The sequence below is a fragment of the Sebastes umbrosus genome, chromosome 2 (genome assembly GCF_015220745.1).
Source record: "Sebastes umbrosus isolate fSebUmb1 chromosome 2, fSebUmb1.pri, whole genome shotgun sequence".
In the NCBI taxonomy this organism is placed as follows: Eukaryota; Metazoa; Chordata; class Actinopteri; order Perciformes; family Sebastidae; genus Sebastes; species Sebastes umbrosus.
In genome coordinates this window covers 2,820,565-2,841,272 of record NC_051270.1, presented here as the reverse complement: position 1 = coordinate 2,841,272, position 20,708 = coordinate 2,820,565, and the positions used below count along the sequence as shown (strand labels likewise).

Sequence of the window (20,708 nt, the reverse complement as noted above, 5' to 3'; positions counted from 1 at the left end):
TCATGTTTAGAAAAAGTTACAGTTACTGTATTAATTTTGTTTATTTTGCATCCTGCCGCCAAAATCTGGACCGTGGCAAAGTGACAGGTCATCAAAACTGTAAAAAGACAAGTTATTGGTTTGTCCATGTGACTTCTGTTTCCGTTGTTAACTGAGCAGTGGGACTCTAAAGAAACCAAAAAGCAACAAAATAAGGTTTAGTTACACGAATGAAATCACCAGAACAAAACCCGTCACGACAGGAACGAACAGCGGGGGAAACTATATACACACACACTACTCCTAATATGATGGCCAGAACTATTTTTGTTGGGACAAATAATCACTTTTATATAATGCAACACATTTTCCTACGATACTAAGGTGGCATTTGTATCCTTACTTTGTTTTAAACTGTTTTGGCTTCCGTTAGTTGAGCTGTTTGACTTTTGAATAATGGCTCAAACTCCACGGACTTTATTACAGTTTGCTGTCTATAAAACTGAAAGCGGTTGTAAATGTAGTCAACAAAGTGTGAGATTCATTCTTGTTGTTTTGGTGATGTATCCCAGATATTTGTCTAATAATTTGCCACCTGTATTATGATACCTAAGTATTGTGGAAAATGCATCGTCAACGATTCCTAAGTTTAGTTATGATGTTCAGCTGCATAACAGTCTGGTCCCGACACGGTCATGATGTCCTTCAGTAGCTCCATGAAGTAGATGTCACTTGTCTTTCCTCCCAACAGGCATCACAGCAGGGCAAACACCACAAATCGTCTGCTGCCTCTAAGAAGAAGCATCTTCCAGCTGCTCGTCCTGAAAGGGGTAGCTGAGTGCAGGAGGAAAGCCCTGATTCCGAGGCTGCTCGTCCAACAACATCAAATCCTCCACATCTTTCCCTTTGAACCTCCGTCTGCAGATCTTTACTGTCACTTTTCGCCCCTGAAAGACTTTTAGGGCCTCTTTGGAAGCCATGGCTTTGGCAGCAGACTCATCGCGTCCGTATCCTGTCCCCAAGTAAACAGTCTGACAGCGAATCTCGCACACGTGGCCTTCTTTTTGTGTGCGACCTGCGGGGAGGCCGGCGATGTCCTTCAGTGGCACATACACACTGATCAGGGTCTCTTTACACGACTCTACGCAGCTACGGAGGATTTCAAAATGATCCAAGTTTGGACCGAAGCCTCCTGCTGACACCAACTTCCAGGCCACGGCCTTGTAGAGGCGGTTGAAGAAGGGCTGGTGCTCGGCTGGAGCCTGAGGAAGAGGTCCTGATTTCCGCGTAGCTGTTCGCCCTGCAGGTCGACCGTCGAGCTCATTAGGTCCGCATTTGGCTCTCTTCACACAGCTGTCAGCATCACCCTCTGCAAATGATGACACAACAGGCAGGACAGTGATGACTGCACAAAGAAACAGAATTTAATGAGCAAACAGACTTCAGTCTCAGGTGTGGGTGTGTGGAGAAAACAAAGCTGTGTTTGGGTAATTACACTGAAACCCTGCTGTAAAAGAAAATATCAGTGAAACATGGAGCTACAGAAAGTTTGTGGGGATGCACAGAGTCCTTCCCACGATCTAACTCATTCATAGTTTGTAAGTAGTCACATCACACATAAAGGCTATTCAAGGTCACCAGTTTTTATAATCCTCTTACCTAATGTGTGTTTAAGGGCGCTTTCACAAGCCATAGTCCGTTTGGCTAGAAGTCCGAATCAGAGTAAAATAAAAATGTTTGGTTCGTCTTCTATTTAGTCGCGACCGGTTTCACAGTGCACAAATAAAAGAGGCCTAAATCAAAAAAAAAAAAATCAGGGGCGTATACGAAGGAGCGAATTTATCTCTTTTGTCTCAAAAACTGCCACTTCTATGCAGGGAATCGTAGACTTTGATATATTGCTGTCAAAGTTTTTTTTCACTTTGACCCGGTACTGATCTACTGTGCACACATATCCCTTCTCCTCCAGTTTATCTGACTTTATAAATGCCACTATTTTTATGGACTTTATTTAGCATATTCTGTTTGTTCTCTTCGGCTCGCACAGACAGCCTTCCTTTTTGGTCTGCTTGGGAACGGTCCGAGACCACCTCTAGCAAGCGGTCTTGGACCGGTTGTTTTGGTCAGCACCAGAGTACGATTACAAATAAACCGCAAACAGCCTTAATTCCCAACAAACTAAAAATGATAAAATAATGGTAGTGTAAACATTGAGTGTCAAATTTCCTATGTGTATTTTGTCTGATGGGTTTTACTTATCTGTTTGTCTATGGTAACAGTATGTCTATTGTATGTGTACTTTTTCTCAAACTGAGCTGTCCATGGATGCAAAATGAATTTCAGTGCAAACTGACAATAAAGTTGTATTGTATCGTATCGCATCGTATCGTATTTCTATGATCATGGTTAATTAAAAAGATTTAAGCCACATCATACAATGCAAAGTAAATACAGTGTGTATTGCATTACCAGTTGTGGTACTCCGCTTTCCTCTGGCCAGGATTCCATCTTTTGTTGTTTTGTGAACTGGGGGATCTGGAACCACTATCCCCTCTCCCATCTCATTGATCTTGTCCATGACGGCGTGTGGATAGCTGAAGGGGTGAAGAGAACAGGGACAAGTTGACTCCTCATCTGTATACCTTTCTAAAAATCTTTGCTTTCTGGAGTTAATCATTCTGCTTTGGTGTCAGTGTGGTCTTTTACCTGCAGCCAAGGAAAACGTGGTTGGCCCAGACCATGGACAGAGAGAGCAGCATGTCCAGACTGCTGCTGGGGACTCCGGGCTCCACTGTGGGGAAAGCCTCCATGTTTCTCAGGATGAACTCTCTCCGAGCCTCCCACTGTTTGTTGCTCTCACAGTAGGTCCTGCAAGTGTCGACCCATTGGGCCAGCTGTGGGTTCTGGTCCAGGTACTCTGAAACGATGTCCTCTTCGCTCCTCTCCCCCGCCATCCCTGCAATAACAAACACAGGATATAAGAAGCATAGAAAACCCACCACATGCTCATATTAGTGATGTGTCGGTCACGAACGAGCCGGTTCAAAGAGCCGGCTCCCATCCGAGAGACATTTTTTCATCAGGTGATGACAGACAAGGATCACATTGTCAAGCAGGGAGGGGCGGGGGTGCGTGGGGCGCTGACGGTCTACAGGTATAGAGACGATGCGTTGCATTGCGATGCTTTGCGTTGTGATGCTTTGCGTTGCGATGCGTTGCGGTGCGGTGCGATGCGATGCAGTGCGGTGTGCTAAGGTGCGTTGCGGTGCCTTGCAGTGCGATGCGATGCGGTGCACGAATAGCAGACAAGATGGGTGACAGTTGGAATCGAAGCATATAAAATTCTGGTATTCTGGAAATTATAAGGTTTAGTACAATTATATTGAATAATTTAAGTGATATATGTGCACACATACTAATCATAGGTCAAAACAGAACTAAATTTGGCTGAATTCTAAAAGGCAGAAGTGGTAAAATGAACAGCCGTTTGGGAGCAGAAAGAACCGGCTCTTCTCTTCTTGCTGAGCTGAGTCAAATGATCTGGATCACTAAACGGAGCCGGACTTCCCATCACTAGCTCATATATAGTTAGTGCAGCTAGCTTGAATCAGGCTAACTAGTCTGATTAAACCCAATAAGTGTTCTAGCTGTGTATCTACCAGTTATTGTTGTTGAACCGCATACAGAGAGTGTGTTGTTGCTAGTAACGTTAGCCTAACTAAGCTAACCAGTTGATGTTTTATTGACTAACTGACTTTAACTGCCGTTAAGTTCAGCTAGCAGAGTAACGTTAGTAACAGCTCTACATGAAGCCTCACTGAGGACTACAACCTGCTACAAAGCTTCAGAATAACCAGAGTATTATGTGTATCAAGTGTTATCCGTAGCTTGTTCAACCTTTATGAAGTATATGTTTAGTAGTAACTACGACATACCAGCTCTCTCTCTCCGTTGCGAGGTGTTGCTATAGCTAGCTACATGACCGACTGATGACGCAAGACTGACGACGATGCCCTTTTTTGCGGAAGTGAACTACATTACCCAGAAGCCCAGTGCCCAGTGCTCACTAGCGCTAACTTTCGTTTATTTATTTGTTTATTTTTGTATTTGTTTACATAAAAACAACAGCAGCGAATGCTTTGCTATTGTTACATTTATTTTTTTATTTTTTCATTTTTTTATTTATTTGTTTTGCACAATTTAAGACTATACAACATTAAAAAAAATGAATAATATACAGAGCAGCAGGAAGAGGCAAAAAAAACACAGCAGCGAATGCTTTGCTATTGTTACATTTATTTTATTTATGTATTTTATTTATTTATTTATTTTTTTACAGGAGCTAACTTTCGTTTATTTTTATTTTTCTATTTTTTATTTGTTTACATAAAAACACAGCAGCGAATGCTTTGCTATTGTTACATTTATTTTATTTATGTATTTTATTTATTTATTTATTTTTTTACAGGAGCTAACTTTCGTTTATTTTTATTTTTTTATTTTGTATTTGTTTACATAAAAACACAGCAGCGAATGCTTTGCTATTGTTACATTTATTTTCATTTTATTATTTATTTGTTTTGCACAATTTAAGACTATACAACATAAAAAAAAAGAATAATATACAGAGCAGGAAGAGGCAAAAAACCCACAGCAGCGAATGCTTTGCTATTGTTACATTTATTTTCTTTCTTTATTTTTTTGTTTTTTTTGTTTTTCTTTACAGGAGCTAACTTTCGTTTACTTTTTTAAAAAACATTTTTTTTTTTTACATAAAAACAACAGCAGTGAATGCTTTGTTATTGTTACATAGCACCACAATAATAATGATATACACTTTCGTGACATTTTAAAACAAACGATAAGGGGCTGCTGGTTACTGCTTCCATGGTTACTGTATCCCGTACCAGTCTAGTATCCCGTGATGCTTTACGTCGTGACGTAATCAATCTGCGGCAGCTCGGTGTCGCGGCGGTAGTTTGTTTTGTTTTGGTGTCTGAAGGCTGATTGATTGATTGAGCTGCTCTCAGCTGCTCTCAGCTGCGTTTCTAGACGTTAATCAATTAAAGGTTCATTAATATGATTCACGAGCTGCTGCTGGCGTTGAGCGGATACCCGGGGACGATCTTCACCTGGAACAAACGAACCGGTTTACAGGTAAAGCTCTAAAACACCGTGAAGTACAGCTCTGAAACAGAGAAACACAGATAACACGTGTTAGTTAGCTAACATTACATAACGGTGTTTCTTTCTTTAACAGACCGAACACATCGACATGATGTTATGGTCTTTGCTGCTGGATGTTGGTGCTAGCATAAGTTAGCTCAAGGAGAGACTGCTTCAAATTCAGCCATTAGAAGTGATATGTACATTATACTAACTATATATGTCGTTAAACAGTTCAACTGCACTCTTCTCCATTCATCTGCCTCTCACATCAGCTCTCTTCTTCAGATATAGCTAGAAAGCTACAGGCCTTAAGACTGCTGAACTGTTGAGCTCCTGAGCTCATCAGTTGTCACTTTACCTTATTTACATTTATATACTTTACATACTGCTTTACAAACTGTTATATATATATATATATATATATATATATATATATATATATATATATATGTATGTATATATATATACATACATATATATATATATATATATATATATATATATATATATATATATATGTGTATATGTATATATATACATACATATATATATATATATATATATATATATATATATATATATATATATGTGTATGTATATATATATATATATATATATATATATATATATGTGTATGTATATATATATATATATATATATATGTGTATGTATATATATATATATATGTGTATGTATATATATATATATATATATATATATATATATATATATATATATATATATGTATGTATATATATACATACATATATATATGTATGTATGTATATATATATATATATATATGTATGTATATATATATACATACATATATATATGTATGTATGTGTATATATATATATATATATATATATATGTATGTATATATATATACATACATATATATATGTATGTATGTATATATATATACATACATATATATATGTATGTATATATATATATATGTATGTATATATATATACATACATATATATATGTATGTATATATATGTATGTGTATATATATATATTTTTATGTATATGTGTGTGTGTGTGTATATATATATCTATATATAGATATATATAGATATAGATTTATTTATATATATATATATCTAGATATAGATTTATTTATATATATATATATATATATATATATCTATATCTAGATATAGATTTATTTATATATATAGATATATATATCTATATATATATCTATATATATAGATACATCTATATATATAGATATATAGATGTATCTATATATATAGATATATCTATATATATAGATACATCTATATATATAGATGTATCTATATATATATAGATATATATAGATATATATCTCTATCATCTCATTTTGCTTTTACTTTTATATTCCGGTATATATATTTTATGAGCATTGTTGAAGGAACCTGAGACCAAAGATTTTCATTTCCAATGACTGCTTTGCTGGAATTGACAAATGACAAATGAAGAACCTTTTATAGCTCATTTTCTTATTCATAATAACCAGGGCTATATGAAAATGAAGAAACATTTGATGTGAGTAGTTACTTTCATGAATCAAATTAGCCTATAAATGGAGTTACACATATCATTTTTATAGTTCTAAAAGTGGACTTGCACTTTACCATTAACCCGTTTATTTTATAATCTTAACTGTGCTAATTGTTTACTTTTGGCATGTGTAACGTTATATTTGCACCTTACCATTAACCAGTTTACATTTCTGGTTTTGTGTACAGTTGGGTTTTGCACCTTACTGATAATCTTTCTTGTTTATTTGTTTTGTTTTATTTTGTACTTAATATATTTGCACATTTTTCTACTTTGTACTGCAACTGCTGCACAACAATATCCCCCGGGATGACTAAAGCTCTATCTTATCTTATTTTATCTTGCACGTAGATGCACAGTTTAGAGCATCCAGTTCACCTAACTTGCATTTGTTTGGACTGGGGGAGTAAGCGAAGCTGGACGAACATGCAAACTTCACACAAAAGTGAGGTGACAGTGTTAACCACTGCATGACCAAGCTGCACTGTTTACTAAAGCATCATCACCTCTAAATAACTGAGGCAACTATTTAGTGAACTTTCTATAGTCTCTTCCCTGACTTTAGGAGAGACACCACCATAACAACATGCAAGAATGGGCTACAACCTTGCACGATAGCTCATTTTGCTTGCAAAGAACAAGACTGCTGGTATGACGTTTCACAGCAAGGTAGACCAATTGATTCACGCGCAAGCTTCACTAAAACAGTGGTGTAACACTGGCATTCTACAGGGTTAAACTTGACTAGTCTATATGCAGAGGAACAAAACAGCCTTGTGCACCACATTAACCTCCGGATGTTAGAGACCACAGTGTTTCTTTTCGAACATGAACCACTTTGTTCCACCCACAGGTGTCCCAGGAACTGCCCTTCCTTCACCCCAGTGAGACCAGTGTCCTCAACCGGCTCTCCAAACTGGGCTCGGATTACATACGCTTCACAGAGTTCATAGAACAACACACCGGCCATGTGCATCAACAAGTGAGTAAAGTCCCTCGATGCCATATAACAACATTTTAGATATTTAGCTTGTAAAAAAATTAATTGAAAAATGGCAATTTAGAGATGCACCTTTTTATATGGATACTAAATATTCAGCCAATGTAATAAAAAAAAAAAAAATGTCAGTTGTATCTTTACTGTTGATATTTGGCTGCATTTGTATTTTGGTTTCAGGAAGATATACAGATCAGTTTGTTAAAGAGTACCTTACCCATCCCTATCTGAGACAGGGTTTCTGTGTTAATAAAAAGGATGAATCATGCTCCCTGGATTTTTCTCAACCATTTTTCCTTCCTTCCTCTCCAGGAACATCACACGAACCAGCCCAACCAGACCGGACTTCATGGAATCTACTTGCGGGCTTTCTGCACAGGGCTGGACTCTATACTGCAGCCGTACAGACAGGCCCTGCTGGACCTTGAACAAGAGGTTAAACGATGTCACACACAACAAGAATAGATGGTGAAGCATGTGACAGGATGCTCATTTAACTTGTGTTTGTGTTTCAGTTCCTTGGAGATCCACATCTGACAATATCTCATGTGAATTACAAGCTGGATCAGGTAAAGCATTATGAAACTCCTTAAGAGATTTCTTTCTTTGTAAAGATGCTAAATACACTCACAGTGGAAAATCTTTCTACAAACATATTTGTCTAACACTGTTCTTTTTCTTTATTAAGTTCCAGTTGCTGTTTCCGTCTGTGATGGTGGTGGTAGAGTCAATAAAATCACAGAAGGTAAGGATTGTTTATAGAAGTAGTTCACCAGGAAATGTAAATTCAGGGCGGCGTACAGTGCTTCTCATGTTGCACATGATTAAAACGGGATAAATTGGTCAACCGAAAAAAGTTTACTACAGGCCTCCACTTCACCAAAAAACCCCAAAAAATAAAGAATAAATTGTGCAAAGATGTTGGGGTTGTATGTAACCGACCCTGGTTTAAGTGCAAATCAGAACCCTTTATCACCATAGCAGCCGATAAAAACACAAGATACATACAGTATGGATCAAGAGACCAAAGTTATTTGTTAAAAATTGAGAGAAAACAGGATAAAGGATAAAGTGGCTGTTTGACTTCTTAAGAATCACTGGACTAGTAAACAGAATCTGAATGAAAATGGCGCAGTAATGGACTAGTACCAGAAGGTGGCAGCAATGCAACATAAGGGAAGCCAGCTGTAAAACTCCAAAGAAGAAGAAGAAAGAAAACCCAAATTTCTTCTTAGGTGGGAAGCAATGACATGCCATGATGTGTCAGTTACTGATGCTTGATTATTTAGGTTTTGTCATGTCTTTTTGACTATATTCGCTTGAAAGTAGTCGATGGAAACTGACACTGATTTTATCACTTTTGAAATTTGCTAAAACTTGCTCAACAATTTGCAAACATAACCATTGTTTAAGGATGCAGTTCATCTTTGATTAGATTTTATTCAAACTAAATGAACAAAGAGACTGACCGAAACATGACGAAAAAGCAGAGGCAGCACTGTGGGAGCATCTTGAAGAAAGTGACTAGAAAACTAGACTAGGTTTAATCTAGAGTAACAGCTGGGTAACAGAACTGACAGTTAATGTACTTATTGTCTTGTGTGTGTGCTGCCTTAGATCCATGGCTGTCAGATCCTGGAGACGGTGTACAAGCACAGTTGTGGGGGGCTTCCTCCTGTACGCATGGCCTTAGAAAAGTAAGTCAGCTCCCTTTGGGAAAGATTTTAATCCAAGTTTAAAAGTTGTGTATAAATATGTTCTCTTGTAGCAAGTAACCCTGTTTCAATAGATGCTTGGATGAAGGATTTAAAATAATTATTTTACCCCCCGTGACAACGTGGAACTTACTTAGGATCACTATAATGCAAGTCATAAAATCCTCTGTATTATCATCTTATGATTTACCACGTCACACTAAGATACCCTTTTTTGCATGTTTTTGTGTTGTTGTTGTTTTATTCATTGCGCAGGATTCTTGCTGTATGCCATGGTGTGATGTATAAGCAGCTAGCAGCTTGGATGCTGCACGGCTTGCTGCTGGACCAAAGCGAGGAGTTTTTCGTGAAGCAGGGGCCCAGTGCAGGAGGAGCTGCTGCCAACCAGGAGGAGGAGGAGGAGGACCTGGGGCTGGGAGGCTTGAGTGGGAAACAGCTGAGAGAACTACAGGACCTGGTGAGAACTACAGTCAAACACACAGGCCAAGAGATCAGTACGTACAGTATATTTAAACAGAGGTTTGATGATGTGTTTCTGTGTCGTGGTGCAGAGGCTGATCGAAGAGGAGAACATGCTGGCTCCGTCTCTGCAGCAGTTCTCCCTCCGAACAGAGATGCTGCCTTCTTACATTCCCATCAGAGTGGCTGAGAAGATCCTCTTCGTTGGAGAGTCTGTCCAGATGTTTGAAAACCACAACCACAGCCCATCTAGAGCTGGTAGTCTATCTAAGAGAAATCTTGTACTAGCATACTCTAACTTTTGTTTTTATATCTCTAGCCGTGTTTTCATTCACATACTTTTATGCACATTTTGACATTAGAAAAGCTGTATGGAAACAGCAAAATAATTGATAAAACTTCCTCAGTTCTGGAAAAAACTTTCTGTGCTCGAAATTACAGCCATGCGTAGCTATAGCGCCAACTTCTGACAAAAACTACGCTGTAGCCGCTCCAAACCAGTTGATGGAATTGCACCAAATTCACATTTTCTTTTTTTTTTGCAACATTTCGAAAGACAATTGAATGGAAACACGGCTACTAAGAGGATACAACTCATTATTGTTTTGCGTATTTTAGGCTCCATATTGAAGCACCAGGAGGACTTGTTTGCTTCAGAGCTGCACAGACTCAAACAGCAGCCTCTTTTCAGCCTGACGGATTTTGAAAATTTGATTGATCACATCAGGAGCACGGTGGCAGAGGTGAGCTCATATACTACTGCATTCTTTTAATTGTTTTAATCTTTCAAGTAGGGCTGCAACTAATGATCATTTTCATTGTCGATTAACCTGTTGATTATTTTCTCGCTTAATCGATTAGTTGTTTGGTCTGTAAAATGTCAGAAAATGGTCAAAAAAATGTCGATCAGGCCAAAGATGACGTCCTCAAATGTCTTGTTTTGTCCACAACTCAAAGATATTCAGTTTACTGTCATAGAGATGAAAAGAAACCAGAAAATAGTCACATTTAAGAAGCTGGAATCAGATAATTGACTTTTCTTTTCTTAAAAAAAAATACTCAAACCGATTAGGCCATCATCAAAGTAGTTGGTGATTAATTTAATAGTTGACAACTAATCGATTAATCGTTGCAGCTGTACTTTCAACTCAATAACAATCCAGGACAGCTACCATGCTCAATGTGACAAAAATAAATTGTCCCCGACTTGCAGCATCTCTGGACGTTGATGGTGGAGGAGTCGGATCTGCTTGAACAGCTCAAGGTTTGTATTAATCACACTTTGTTCTAGATCATAAATCAGTGCACAGTGAACAGTGTTGACGTTTGTATTTTCTTCCAGATTATTAAAGACTTCTACTTGCTGGGTCGTGGCGAGCTCTACCAGGTTTTTATTGACCTCGCGCAGCACATGCTGAAGACGCCTCCAACGGCCGTCACTGAGCACGGTACATTTTAATTTGCTAACCTGACTTAAGATCTGTGATGTAGTTTTCACCCCAGTCTTTATTGTTCAGTAGTTAAAGCAGTTTTTATTTCACAAGACACGTTTACATTAAAGACTTGTTAAATACTTCTGGTGACAGTTGTCATAAGAAGAACTGGATGCATTTTCATGTGTTTTCTGTCCCACAGATGTAAATGTGGCCTTTCAGCAGGCAGCTCATAAGGTGCTCCTGGACGACGACAACCTCCTGCCTCTGCTGCACCTCACTGTAGACTACCAGGGCAAAGACAGCAAAGGTGAGCTGCTGACCAAAGCTTACTGTACATGTTGATGATGTAACACATCAGACTGAAGGAGAAAAGCACCTGGATGATGTTGTGTTAACAACAGAAATGAAAATAGAAACCTTTTTACTTTAAGATGATGCTCTCCTTTATTTGGTGTTTAGTGCCATCCAGTGGTTTTATGATGAAATTTTGACATTTGGAGATTTCTGCAAGAATTGCATTCTTCTGCGATTAAATGGCGAGCACTTGTGTTGTGTAAACTGCCCAGAAACCCCCTTATTGTCAATCTAGCTAGGAAAGCCATCCATCCTCTGAATGCTCTAGGTCTCTAGTTTGTGGCTGTAAAGTTTCATGAGGCTGTGATTATCCTAGAGGTCAATTTAATGTGGTTATGGTTTGTTTTTTCAGAGGCGACAGGCCCCAGAGACGGAGCCACTCCTCCACAAGACACCTCCCCTCGTGAGGTCCCTCCCACCGGTTGGGCAGCTCTCGGTCTCACCTACAAGGTTCAGTGGCCGCTGCACATCCTCTTCACCCCCGCTATCTTGGAGAAGTGTGTACTCTTTTTGGCTCCCTGTTGTAGCATTTATTCAATTGTCTGTTTATCGTGAGTACAGCTGGTGATCATCCTCTCCTCCTGTTTGTTCCTTCTCTCTGTGGTCAGGTACAACGTTGTGTTCAGGTACCTGCTGAGTGTGCGGCGGGTGCAGTCGCAGCTGCAGCACTGCTGGGCTCTACAGATGCAGAGGAAGCACCTCAAATCCAGCCAGACCGTCGCCGTTAAGTGGAGACTACGCAACCACATGGCGTTCCTGATCGACAACCTGCAGTACTACTTGCAGGTAATACTACAGTGAAAGAGGTCAGATGTATAGATGATGTGTTCGTATGCACATTTCCCATATGCAAACCTGTATTTATAAAAAACGATCGTGTGTTAAGATTGTGTTCATCTTGCACATGTTTTAAACTGTGAGTTCACACGGTCTTCAAGAGCAATCCTCGCCCCAGTTTGAAGATAAATCCCCGTTGATCTTTAAAACATGCAGAATGTTGTTTAACAAACTTTACTTGTTGCTTGTCTCTAGGTGGATGTGCTGGAGTCTCAGTTCTCTCAGCTGCTTCAACAGATCAACTCCACCAGAGACTTTGAGAGCATCCGACTGGCCCACGACCACTTCCTCAGTAACCTGCTCGCCCAGTCCTTCATCCTCCTTAAGCCGGTAGGAATCACTGAGCCAAATTATGTTGGAACCTAAAGTAATACTTCAACCCCAAAATGAACCCAGTGTTACCTTTAGTTCGTGGAGAAAACTTTGCATAAAAAAACTTCTGCATTAACCGTCTCACACTTGCACAGGCGCGCTACTTGTCCGAAGTGTTTTCAATAGTACAGATAGAAAACCCGGCCATGGCGACATGGTAATAAAATGAAAAAAAAAGAAAACAATTATGAATATAAATAAAATAAAATAGATCATAGTATAGTATGTCATTAAGAAAATGTCATAGTTAAGTATGTCTTAAAAAAATGTCATAGTATATCATGTCATATAAAAGTCATAGTATAATATTTCATAAAAATGTCATAGTATTTTATATTCTAAAAGTGCCATAGTATTGTCATTAAATAATGCTATTGTGTAGTATGACATAAAAAAGTCAGTTTACTATGTCGTTAAAAAGTCAAACAAAATGTCACACTATAGTATGTTGTAAAAAATATCATAATATAGTTTGTCTACAAAAAGTCATAGAAAAACAGTCATAGTATGTCATAATATAGCATGTCGTAAAAAATTATACAAATGTCACAGTATAGTATGTCGTGAAAAATATCACAGTATATTGTTTCATAAAAAAGTCATACAAATAATTTCATAGTGTATTATGTCATAAAAAATAGTAGAAAAAAGTCATAGTTTGTAATAAAAAAAATGACATACTATATTATGACGGAAAAAATGTTATAGTATGTCATAAAAAATGTCATTATGTCAAAAATGTCAGTCTATTATGTCATTAAAAAGTCATAGTATAGTATGACAAAAAAAAGTAAAAAAAAAAAAAAAGTCAGTATGTCGAAAAAAGTAAAAAACAAAAAAAAAAAAAAAAAAAGTCAAAGTAGATCGAGAAAAATAAAATAAAAATAAAAAGTCCTAGTATAGCATGTCGAAAAAAGTAAAAAAAAAAAAAAAGTCCTAGTATAGTATGTCGGAAAAAAGTCATGGTATAGTAGGTCGAAAAAAGTAAAAAAAACAAAAAAAATCATAGTATGTTGAAAAAAGAAATAAAATCATGGGTCGAAAAAGTAAAAAAAGAAAGTCTTTATAAAGTCATAGTATAGTATGTCAAAAAAAGTAAAAAAAAAAAAAAAAATCATAGTATGTCGAAATAAGTTAAAAATAAAAAAATAATAGTATGTTGGAAAAAGTGAAAAAAAAAAAGTCATAGGTCGAAAAAAGTCATAGTATAGTATGATGAAAAAAAGTAAAAAAAAAAAAAAAAAAAAGAAGAAGTCACTAAAAAATCATAAAAAAAAAGTAAAAAAAAAAAAAAAAAATCATGGTATGTTGAAAAAGTTAAAAAAAAAGTCATAGGTCGAAAAAAGTAATAAAAAAAGTCTTTTAAAAAGTCATAGAATAGTATGACGAAAAAAAGTTAAAAAAAAAAAGAAGTCACTAAAAAGTCATAAAAAAATTAAAAAAACAAAATCATAGTATGTTGAAAAAGTCATGGTATAGTATGTCGAAAAAAGTCATAGTATAGTAGGTCGAAAAAAGTAAAAAAAACAATAAAAAGTCATAGTATAGTATGTTGAAAAAAGTCATAGTATAGTATGTTGGAAAATAGTCATGGTATAGTAGGTTGAAAAAAGTAAAAAAAAAAAAAAAGTCATAGTATGTTGAAAAAAGAAATAGGTCGAAAAAAGTAAAAAAAAAAAAAAAGTCTTTATAAAGTCATAGTATAGTATGACGAAAAAAAGTTAAAAAAAAAAACGTCATAGTATGTCGAAAAAAGTGAAAAATAAAAAAGTCATAGTATGTTGAAAAAAAAAAAAATCAGGTCGAAAAAAGTAAAAAAAAAAAAAAAAAAAGTCTTTATAAAGTCATAGTATGGCGAAAAAAAGTAAAAAAAAAAAAAAAAGTCATAGTATAATATGTCGAAAAAAGTCATAGTATAGTATGTCGAAAAAAGTCGCTTAAAAGTCCTAGTATAGTATGTCGGAAAAAAGTCATAGTATAGTAGGTCGAAAAAAGTAAAAAATAAAAGTCCTAGTATGTTGAAAAAAGTAAAAAAAAAAGTTAAAAGAAGTCACTAAAAAGTATGTCGGAAAAAAGTCCAAGAAAAACAGTCATAGTATGTCATAAAAAATTTCATAATATAGCATGTCGGAAAAAATTATACAAATGTCACAGTATAGTTATCGTGAAAAATATCATAGTATATTGTTTCATAAAAAAATCATACAAATAATTTCATAGTGTATTATGTCATAAAAATAGTAGAAAAGTCATAGTTTGTAATAAAAAAAATGACGTACGTTATGACAGAAAATTTGTTATAGTATAGTATGTCATAAAAGTCATATTAAAGTCTGTCGGAAAATTTTATGAAAAAAAGTCATAGTAAAGTATGTTGAAAAAAAGTCGTATAGTATGTAGAACATTTTTATGAAAAAAGTCATAGTATAGTTTGTCCTAAAAAGAGAAAAAAAAATTATAATATAGAATGTAAACAAAAAGAAGTCATCGTGTGTCATAAAAAATGTCATAGTATAGAACGTCATAAAAGAATGTCACAAGAAAAAATCATGAGACTGGGAGGTGAAGACTGACTTTGACCTTTTACCACCCAAATCAAATCAGTTCATCTGATTCACTGAGCTAAATTATGATGGAACTTAACTGGCTGTTGAAATTTGTCCATGTCTCAAACTGAGACAGTTTTAATGAAGTCTTAATAAATGCTTCTGTCCTCAGGTATTCCACTGTCTGAACGAGATCCTGGAGCTGTGTCAAACCTTCTGCTCGCTGGTCAGTCAGAATGTGGTGTCACTGGACGAGAGGGGAACTGCTCAGCTGGACATCCTGGTCAAGGTAGCGTCGCTTATCTCCTCATTTGTTTAATGTTGGAACATGGTAAGACATATTTTGTAACACAGACACGTTAAATTTTCAGGGCTTCAGACGGCAGTCCTCCTTGCTGTTTAAAATCCTTTCAAGCGTGAGGAACCATCAGATAAACTCTGATCTGGCTCAGCTGTTACTGCGACTGGACTACAACAAATACTACACCCAGGCTGGAGGCACTCTGGGCAGGTAGGACACAGAATACATTCTTCTCAGCTTAAAAATTAATTTAGTGAACTTCGCACAAAATTCAATACACTCGACTCTCTCGAAACAATTTGTAGAATTAATCGAAAAATTACAAATTTCTTTCTTTTCAGTGTTTAAGAAGAACACAAAGGATTAAGATGTCCATCTAAGCTGCACTCTCACACTGAACAGAAGAAACTCCCATCAGTCCTTTGTCCTAAACAAATAACTGTTCGTCTGGAATGCCTGTTAGAATGATCTTTAAAGGGTTAGGTCACCCAAATTATACAATCATGTTTTCCTCACTCACCTGTAGAGTTATCTAGCCATGCAGACAGTTTTTTTTTTTCAGATATGTGCCTCTGAAACTTGTTTGGTTTGGGTGATCTGACTCTTTGGCTAGTAAGTAAATAGATAAGTCCGGCGACCGCTTTGTGTGTTCCGCAATCTAGCGGCTCCGCCGTTACTGCAGTCGCAAGTTGTACTGACTCTACTCTCTGCTAACCGTGTTAACTGGTGACTTTCGGCCGAAAGCATCCGTGCTTGCTCTTAGTAACTTACATAAATGGTTGGCGATAAGTGTGTATTTAAAATGGATTAAAGTCAAATTGAAGCCTTTTACGAGGACACAGATGCCGTCACTTCGAGCAACCACGACGCATTCGGCTGAGAGTCAGTGAACACGGTTAGCGGACACTTTGTACGTGTTCCGTTTGTGAACTCCTAGACATCGCTTTCAAAAGTAACGTTAACAGCCTGCAATCAAACGTGTGTGTAATGTAGTGAGATGCCACCGCAGTAATGGCGACTTCCGGTATTTCCCCGGATTCATGTATAGCTCACTGTCACTTGTATAAATTGTAAATATGGAAGACCTTGTTGCGTGTACCATTTTCTGTGGAGAAAATAAACTTTGATTGCTTAAAATGAAACAAGGGTCACAATTTATTATCCCATTAAAAACAGACAGGATAAAGTTATATACAGCAGAGGCATGCAACAGAACTAATGCTGAACATTTAACATGGTCGAAGGCATTTTGCACGTGTGGAGTCGGATTATGAGGAAGAGGAGTAGTCGTGGCGATACTGAGGCTTGCTATGGAAACCCAGGCGCTCCCCACGGATGACACTCTGGATGAGCCACTCGGGAGACACCAACGGGACTTCCTGTGATGTCACATTTTTCTCTACCAATGGCGGACAGGCACGGTCTGTCACCACAACATCATACTTGCCAGCAGGAATGTCTACAGATGGAGGGAAGAACAAACTTTCAGTAACAACAAAGTTACAGCATAATATTATCAATCTGGACATCATGTTGTGGATCCTGTACCTGAACCGTCTTTGTCTGCCTGGAACTGTCGAACAGAGGACCCTCCACCCATGGTGATCAGCTGTGCCCAAAACTCCACTGGCTTCTCAAACACCAGAAGGACCCGTAGAGCCTTGAACGGGCTGCAGCGTGGATGCCTAATGAGAGAAAATATATTAAAACAGCAAGTCCACTCTCCTTCAACTGAGGGTGAGCACCTCTACGTCACATTAAATAACCATTAAAAGTCATAGTATAGTATGTCGAAAAAAAGTCATGGTATAGTATGTCGAAAAAGTCGCAGTATAGTATGTCATTAAAAAATCACAATAGAGTATGTTGAAAAAAGTCATTAAAAGGTTATAGTACAGTATGTCGAAAAAAGTCATAGTATGTCGTTAAAAAAAAAAAAAAAAAAAAAGTCACGGTATGTTGAAAAAAGTAAAAAAAAAAGTCTTTAAAACGTCATAGTACAGTATGTCGAAAAAGTAAAAAAAAAAAAGTCACTAAAGTCATAGTATGTCGAAAAAAGTCAGAAGCAAAGTCATAGTATGTCGTAAAAAAAAAAAAAAAGTCGCTAAAAAGTCATAGTATAGTATGTCGGAAAAAGTCATAAGTTTTTTAAAAAAGTCATAGGTCGAAAAAAGTAAAAAAAAAATAAAAATCTTTAAAAAGTCATAGTATAGTATGTTGGAAAAAGTCATAAAAAAAGTTTAAAAAAAAAGTCATAGGTTGAAAAAAGAAAAAAAAAAAAAGTCTTTAAAACGTCATATTATAGTATGTCGAAAAAAGTCAGTATATGTCGGAAAAAAATCATAGTATGTCGAAAAAAAGTCACAGTATAATATGTTGAAAAAAGTAAAAAATTAAAAAAAGTCATAGTATAGTATGACGAAAAAAGTAAAAAAATAAAAAGTTTTTAAAAAGTCATAGTATAGTATGTTGGAAAAAGTCATAAAAAAGTTAAAAAAAAAAAAAGTCATAGGTTGAAAAAAGTTAAAGTCATAGGATAGTATGTCGAAAAAAGTCATTAAAAATTCATAGTATAATATGTCGGAAAAAGTTAAAAAAAAAAAAAGTCGTATGTTAAAAAGTACAAAAAATAAAAAGTCATAGTATGTCAAAAAAAGTAAAAAAAAACACTAAAAAGTCATATATATGTCGGGGAAAAAGTCTAAAAAGTCATAGTATAGTATGACGAAAAAAATGAAAAAAGTCATAGTATGTCGTAAAAAGTCATAGTATAGTATGTCAGAAAAAGTCATAAAAAAGTCAAAAAAAAAGTCATAGTATATGTTGAAAAAAGTCGTAGTATAGTATGTCGTAAAAAGTAAAAAAAAAAAAAAAAAGTCGCTAAAAAGTCATAGTATAGTATGTCGGAAAAAGTCATAAAAAAAGTCTAAAAAAAAAGTCATAGGTCAAAAAAAGTAAAAAAAAAAAAAAGTCAGTATAGTATGTCGGAAAAAGTCATAAAAAAAGTAAAAAAAAAAAAGTCATAGGTTGAAAAAAAAAAAAAAAAAAAGTCAGTATGTTGAAAAAAGAAAAAAAAAAAAAGTCACAGTATGTTGAAAAAAGAAAAGAAAAAAAGTCACAGTATGTTGAAAAAAGTAAAAAAAAAAGGTCATAGGTCGAAAAAAAAAAAAAATTCATAGTATGTTGAAAAAAGTAAAAAAACAAAAAAAACACTAAAGTCATAGTATGTCGGGGAAAAAGTAAAAAAAAAAAAAAAAAAAAACTAAAAAGTCATAGTATAGTATGTCGGGGAAAAAGTCAGAAAAAGTCATAGTATAGTTTGTCGGAAAAAGTAAAAAAAAAAAAAAAAAGTCGCTAAAAAGTCATAGTATAGTATGATGAAAAAAGTAAAAAAAAAAGGTCATAGGTCGAAAAAAAAAAAAAATTCATAGTATGTTGAAAAAAGTAAAAAAACAAAAAAAACACTAAAGTCATAGTATGTCGGGGAAAAAGTAAAAAAAAAAAAAAAAAAAAAACTAAAAAGTCATAGTATAGTATGTCGGGGAAAAAGTCAGAAAAAGTCATAGTATAGTTTGTCGGAAAAAGTAAAAAAAAAAAAAAAGTCGCTAAAAAGTCATAGTATAGTATGATGAAAAAAGTAAAAAAAAAAAAAAAAGTCAGTATGTTGAAAAAAGTAAAAAAAAAAAAAAAGTCTTTAAAAAGTCATAGGTTGAAAAAAGTCTTTAAAAAAAAAAAAAAAAAAGTCTTTAAAAATTCAAAGTATAGTATGTCGAAAAAGTAAAAAAAAAAAAAAAAAATTTAGTATTTTGAAAAAAGTCATAGTATGTGACCCAGGTGGTCATAAGTATGGTGGCCCTGAGCTCAACAATCTGCCAATTCAGAAAACATCTTGTTTTGACAATCTACAGATTGTCAGGGATTTATCTTTCAAAACAATAAATACTAAGCTCTGTGACTTGAATGCGAACACGACCCGAGATACTCTCTACCAAATCATCCAGTGAAACCCAAAGAGCAAAATGGTGAAAGAGGTTGGTCTTACCATTCCACCATGGCCTCATCTGGCCCCACGCCGGCAGGCAGCAGGTAGTTCCTGTAGTTGAGCAGCTTGTTATCTTTGCAGCAGTCTCGTACCCAGAGGTGCGACACACACGGCACGCCGCTGGCCAAACACAGCAAGTACTTCCTTGTACGACAGTGCTGGTCGGCAATGAGCAGGCTCTGGTAAGCTGCCTTACACTGAAGAGGGAACCAAACAAAAGAAAATATAACTTGAGCTCTGCTTTTACATGATATTTATCACCATTCTTGTTGGTCAATAAAGCAGCACTGAGGAATTTACTGCTTAAATCAACTACATTTACCATCAACACTGATTGGACAGCCAAATAAAAAGTGGAGTATTTTCCCTTTTAAGTACGTTAAAATATGACGACACAAGACCACATCTTAGACAATATGCAGCGAGAGCTGTACGAGTGTGAAAACAATAAAATTGGACTAATAACTGATATAACTGGAGTAATACTTGACTTAAAAAAATCATGAAAACATATCAGCAACACTTGACAAAGATGTCTCACATTAGCCGTGTTTCCATTCAACGGTCTAGCAAATTTTAAGCGAACTTTTGAAGTTCCATCCATCAACGGCTTTAGAGCAAATAAACTGGCCTACAGCGTAGTTTAGTCAGAGGTTGGTGCTATAGGCTAGACTTTGACCAATCACAGGTCATTTCATTCAGAGAGCGGTCCTATTGGCCGTGCTCCGGTCATGTGACCAGAACTTGGCGTTCCTTCACCAGATTTCACAATGGCGGCGGCGTCACAAACTTTCTCATTTTACAGCTAAACCGTGCACTACAAGATGATTCTGAGAACATCTGAGGAGAGAAATAGGCATTAACGTAACAGAATATTGATTCATATTTGATCAGCGCTGTCTAGTTTGACCGTTTGGTCAGAGTTCAGAGTGATTGACAGCCGG

The 20,708-nt window shown here is 35.9% G+C and overlaps 3 protein-coding genes across 15 annotated transcripts in view; 1 reads left to right on the top strand and 2 right to left on the bottom strand.

Annotated features, from left to right (window-relative positions):
* LOC119480468 (CDKN2A interacting protein) lies at positions 1-4,054 on the bottom strand. The gene is made up of 4 exons (XM_037756736.1): positions 3,915-4,054; positions 2,686-2,935; positions 2,449-2,573; positions 1-1,348 (listed from the first exon to the last, which is right to left on the bottom strand). The coding sequence occupies exons 2-4, from the start codon at positions 2,931-2,933 to the stop codon at positions 771-773; spliced, it is 951 nt and encodes a 316-aa protein (XP_037612664.1). The 5' UTR covers positions 2,934-2,935; positions 3,915-4,054; the 3' UTR covers positions 1-770.
* Positions 4,055-4,901: 847 nt separating this feature from the next.
* Positions 4,902-16,864, top strand: tubgcp4 (tubulin, gamma complex associated protein 4). The gene is made up of 18 exons (XM_037755029.1): positions 4,902-5,136; positions 7,559-7,687; positions 8,015-8,137; positions 8,218-8,271; positions 8,391-8,447; positions 9,320-9,399; positions 9,673-9,874; positions 9,969-10,134; positions 10,495-10,619; positions 11,090-11,140; positions 11,219-11,324; positions 11,512-11,619; positions 12,019-12,163; positions 12,275-12,452; positions 12,699-12,833; positions 15,594-15,710; positions 15,793-15,932; positions 16,064-16,864. The coding sequence occupies exons 1-18, from the start codon at positions 5,059-5,061 to the stop codon at positions 16,068-16,070; spliced, it is 2,001 nt and encodes a 666-aa protein (XP_037610957.1). The 5' UTR covers positions 4,902-5,058; the 3' UTR covers positions 16,071-16,864.
* tp53bp1 (tumor protein p53 binding protein, 1) overlaps positions 16,854-20,708 on the bottom strand; it is a 71,883-nt gene continuing 68,028 nt past the window's right edge. For all 13 annotated transcript variants that reach the window (XM_037754967.1, XM_037754901.1, XM_037754977.1 and 10 more), the window contains 3 exons: positions 19,765-19,961; positions 17,271-17,407; positions 16,854-17,181 (listed from right to left, as the gene is read on the bottom strand). In XM_037754967.1, coding sequence (XP_037610895.1) covers positions 16,991-17,181; positions 17,271-17,407; positions 19,765-19,961 — 525 coding nt within the window. In that variant the 3' untranslated portion in view covers positions 16,854-16,990. The remainder of the gene's footprint in view (positions 17,182-17,270; positions 17,408-19,764; positions 19,962-20,708) is intronic.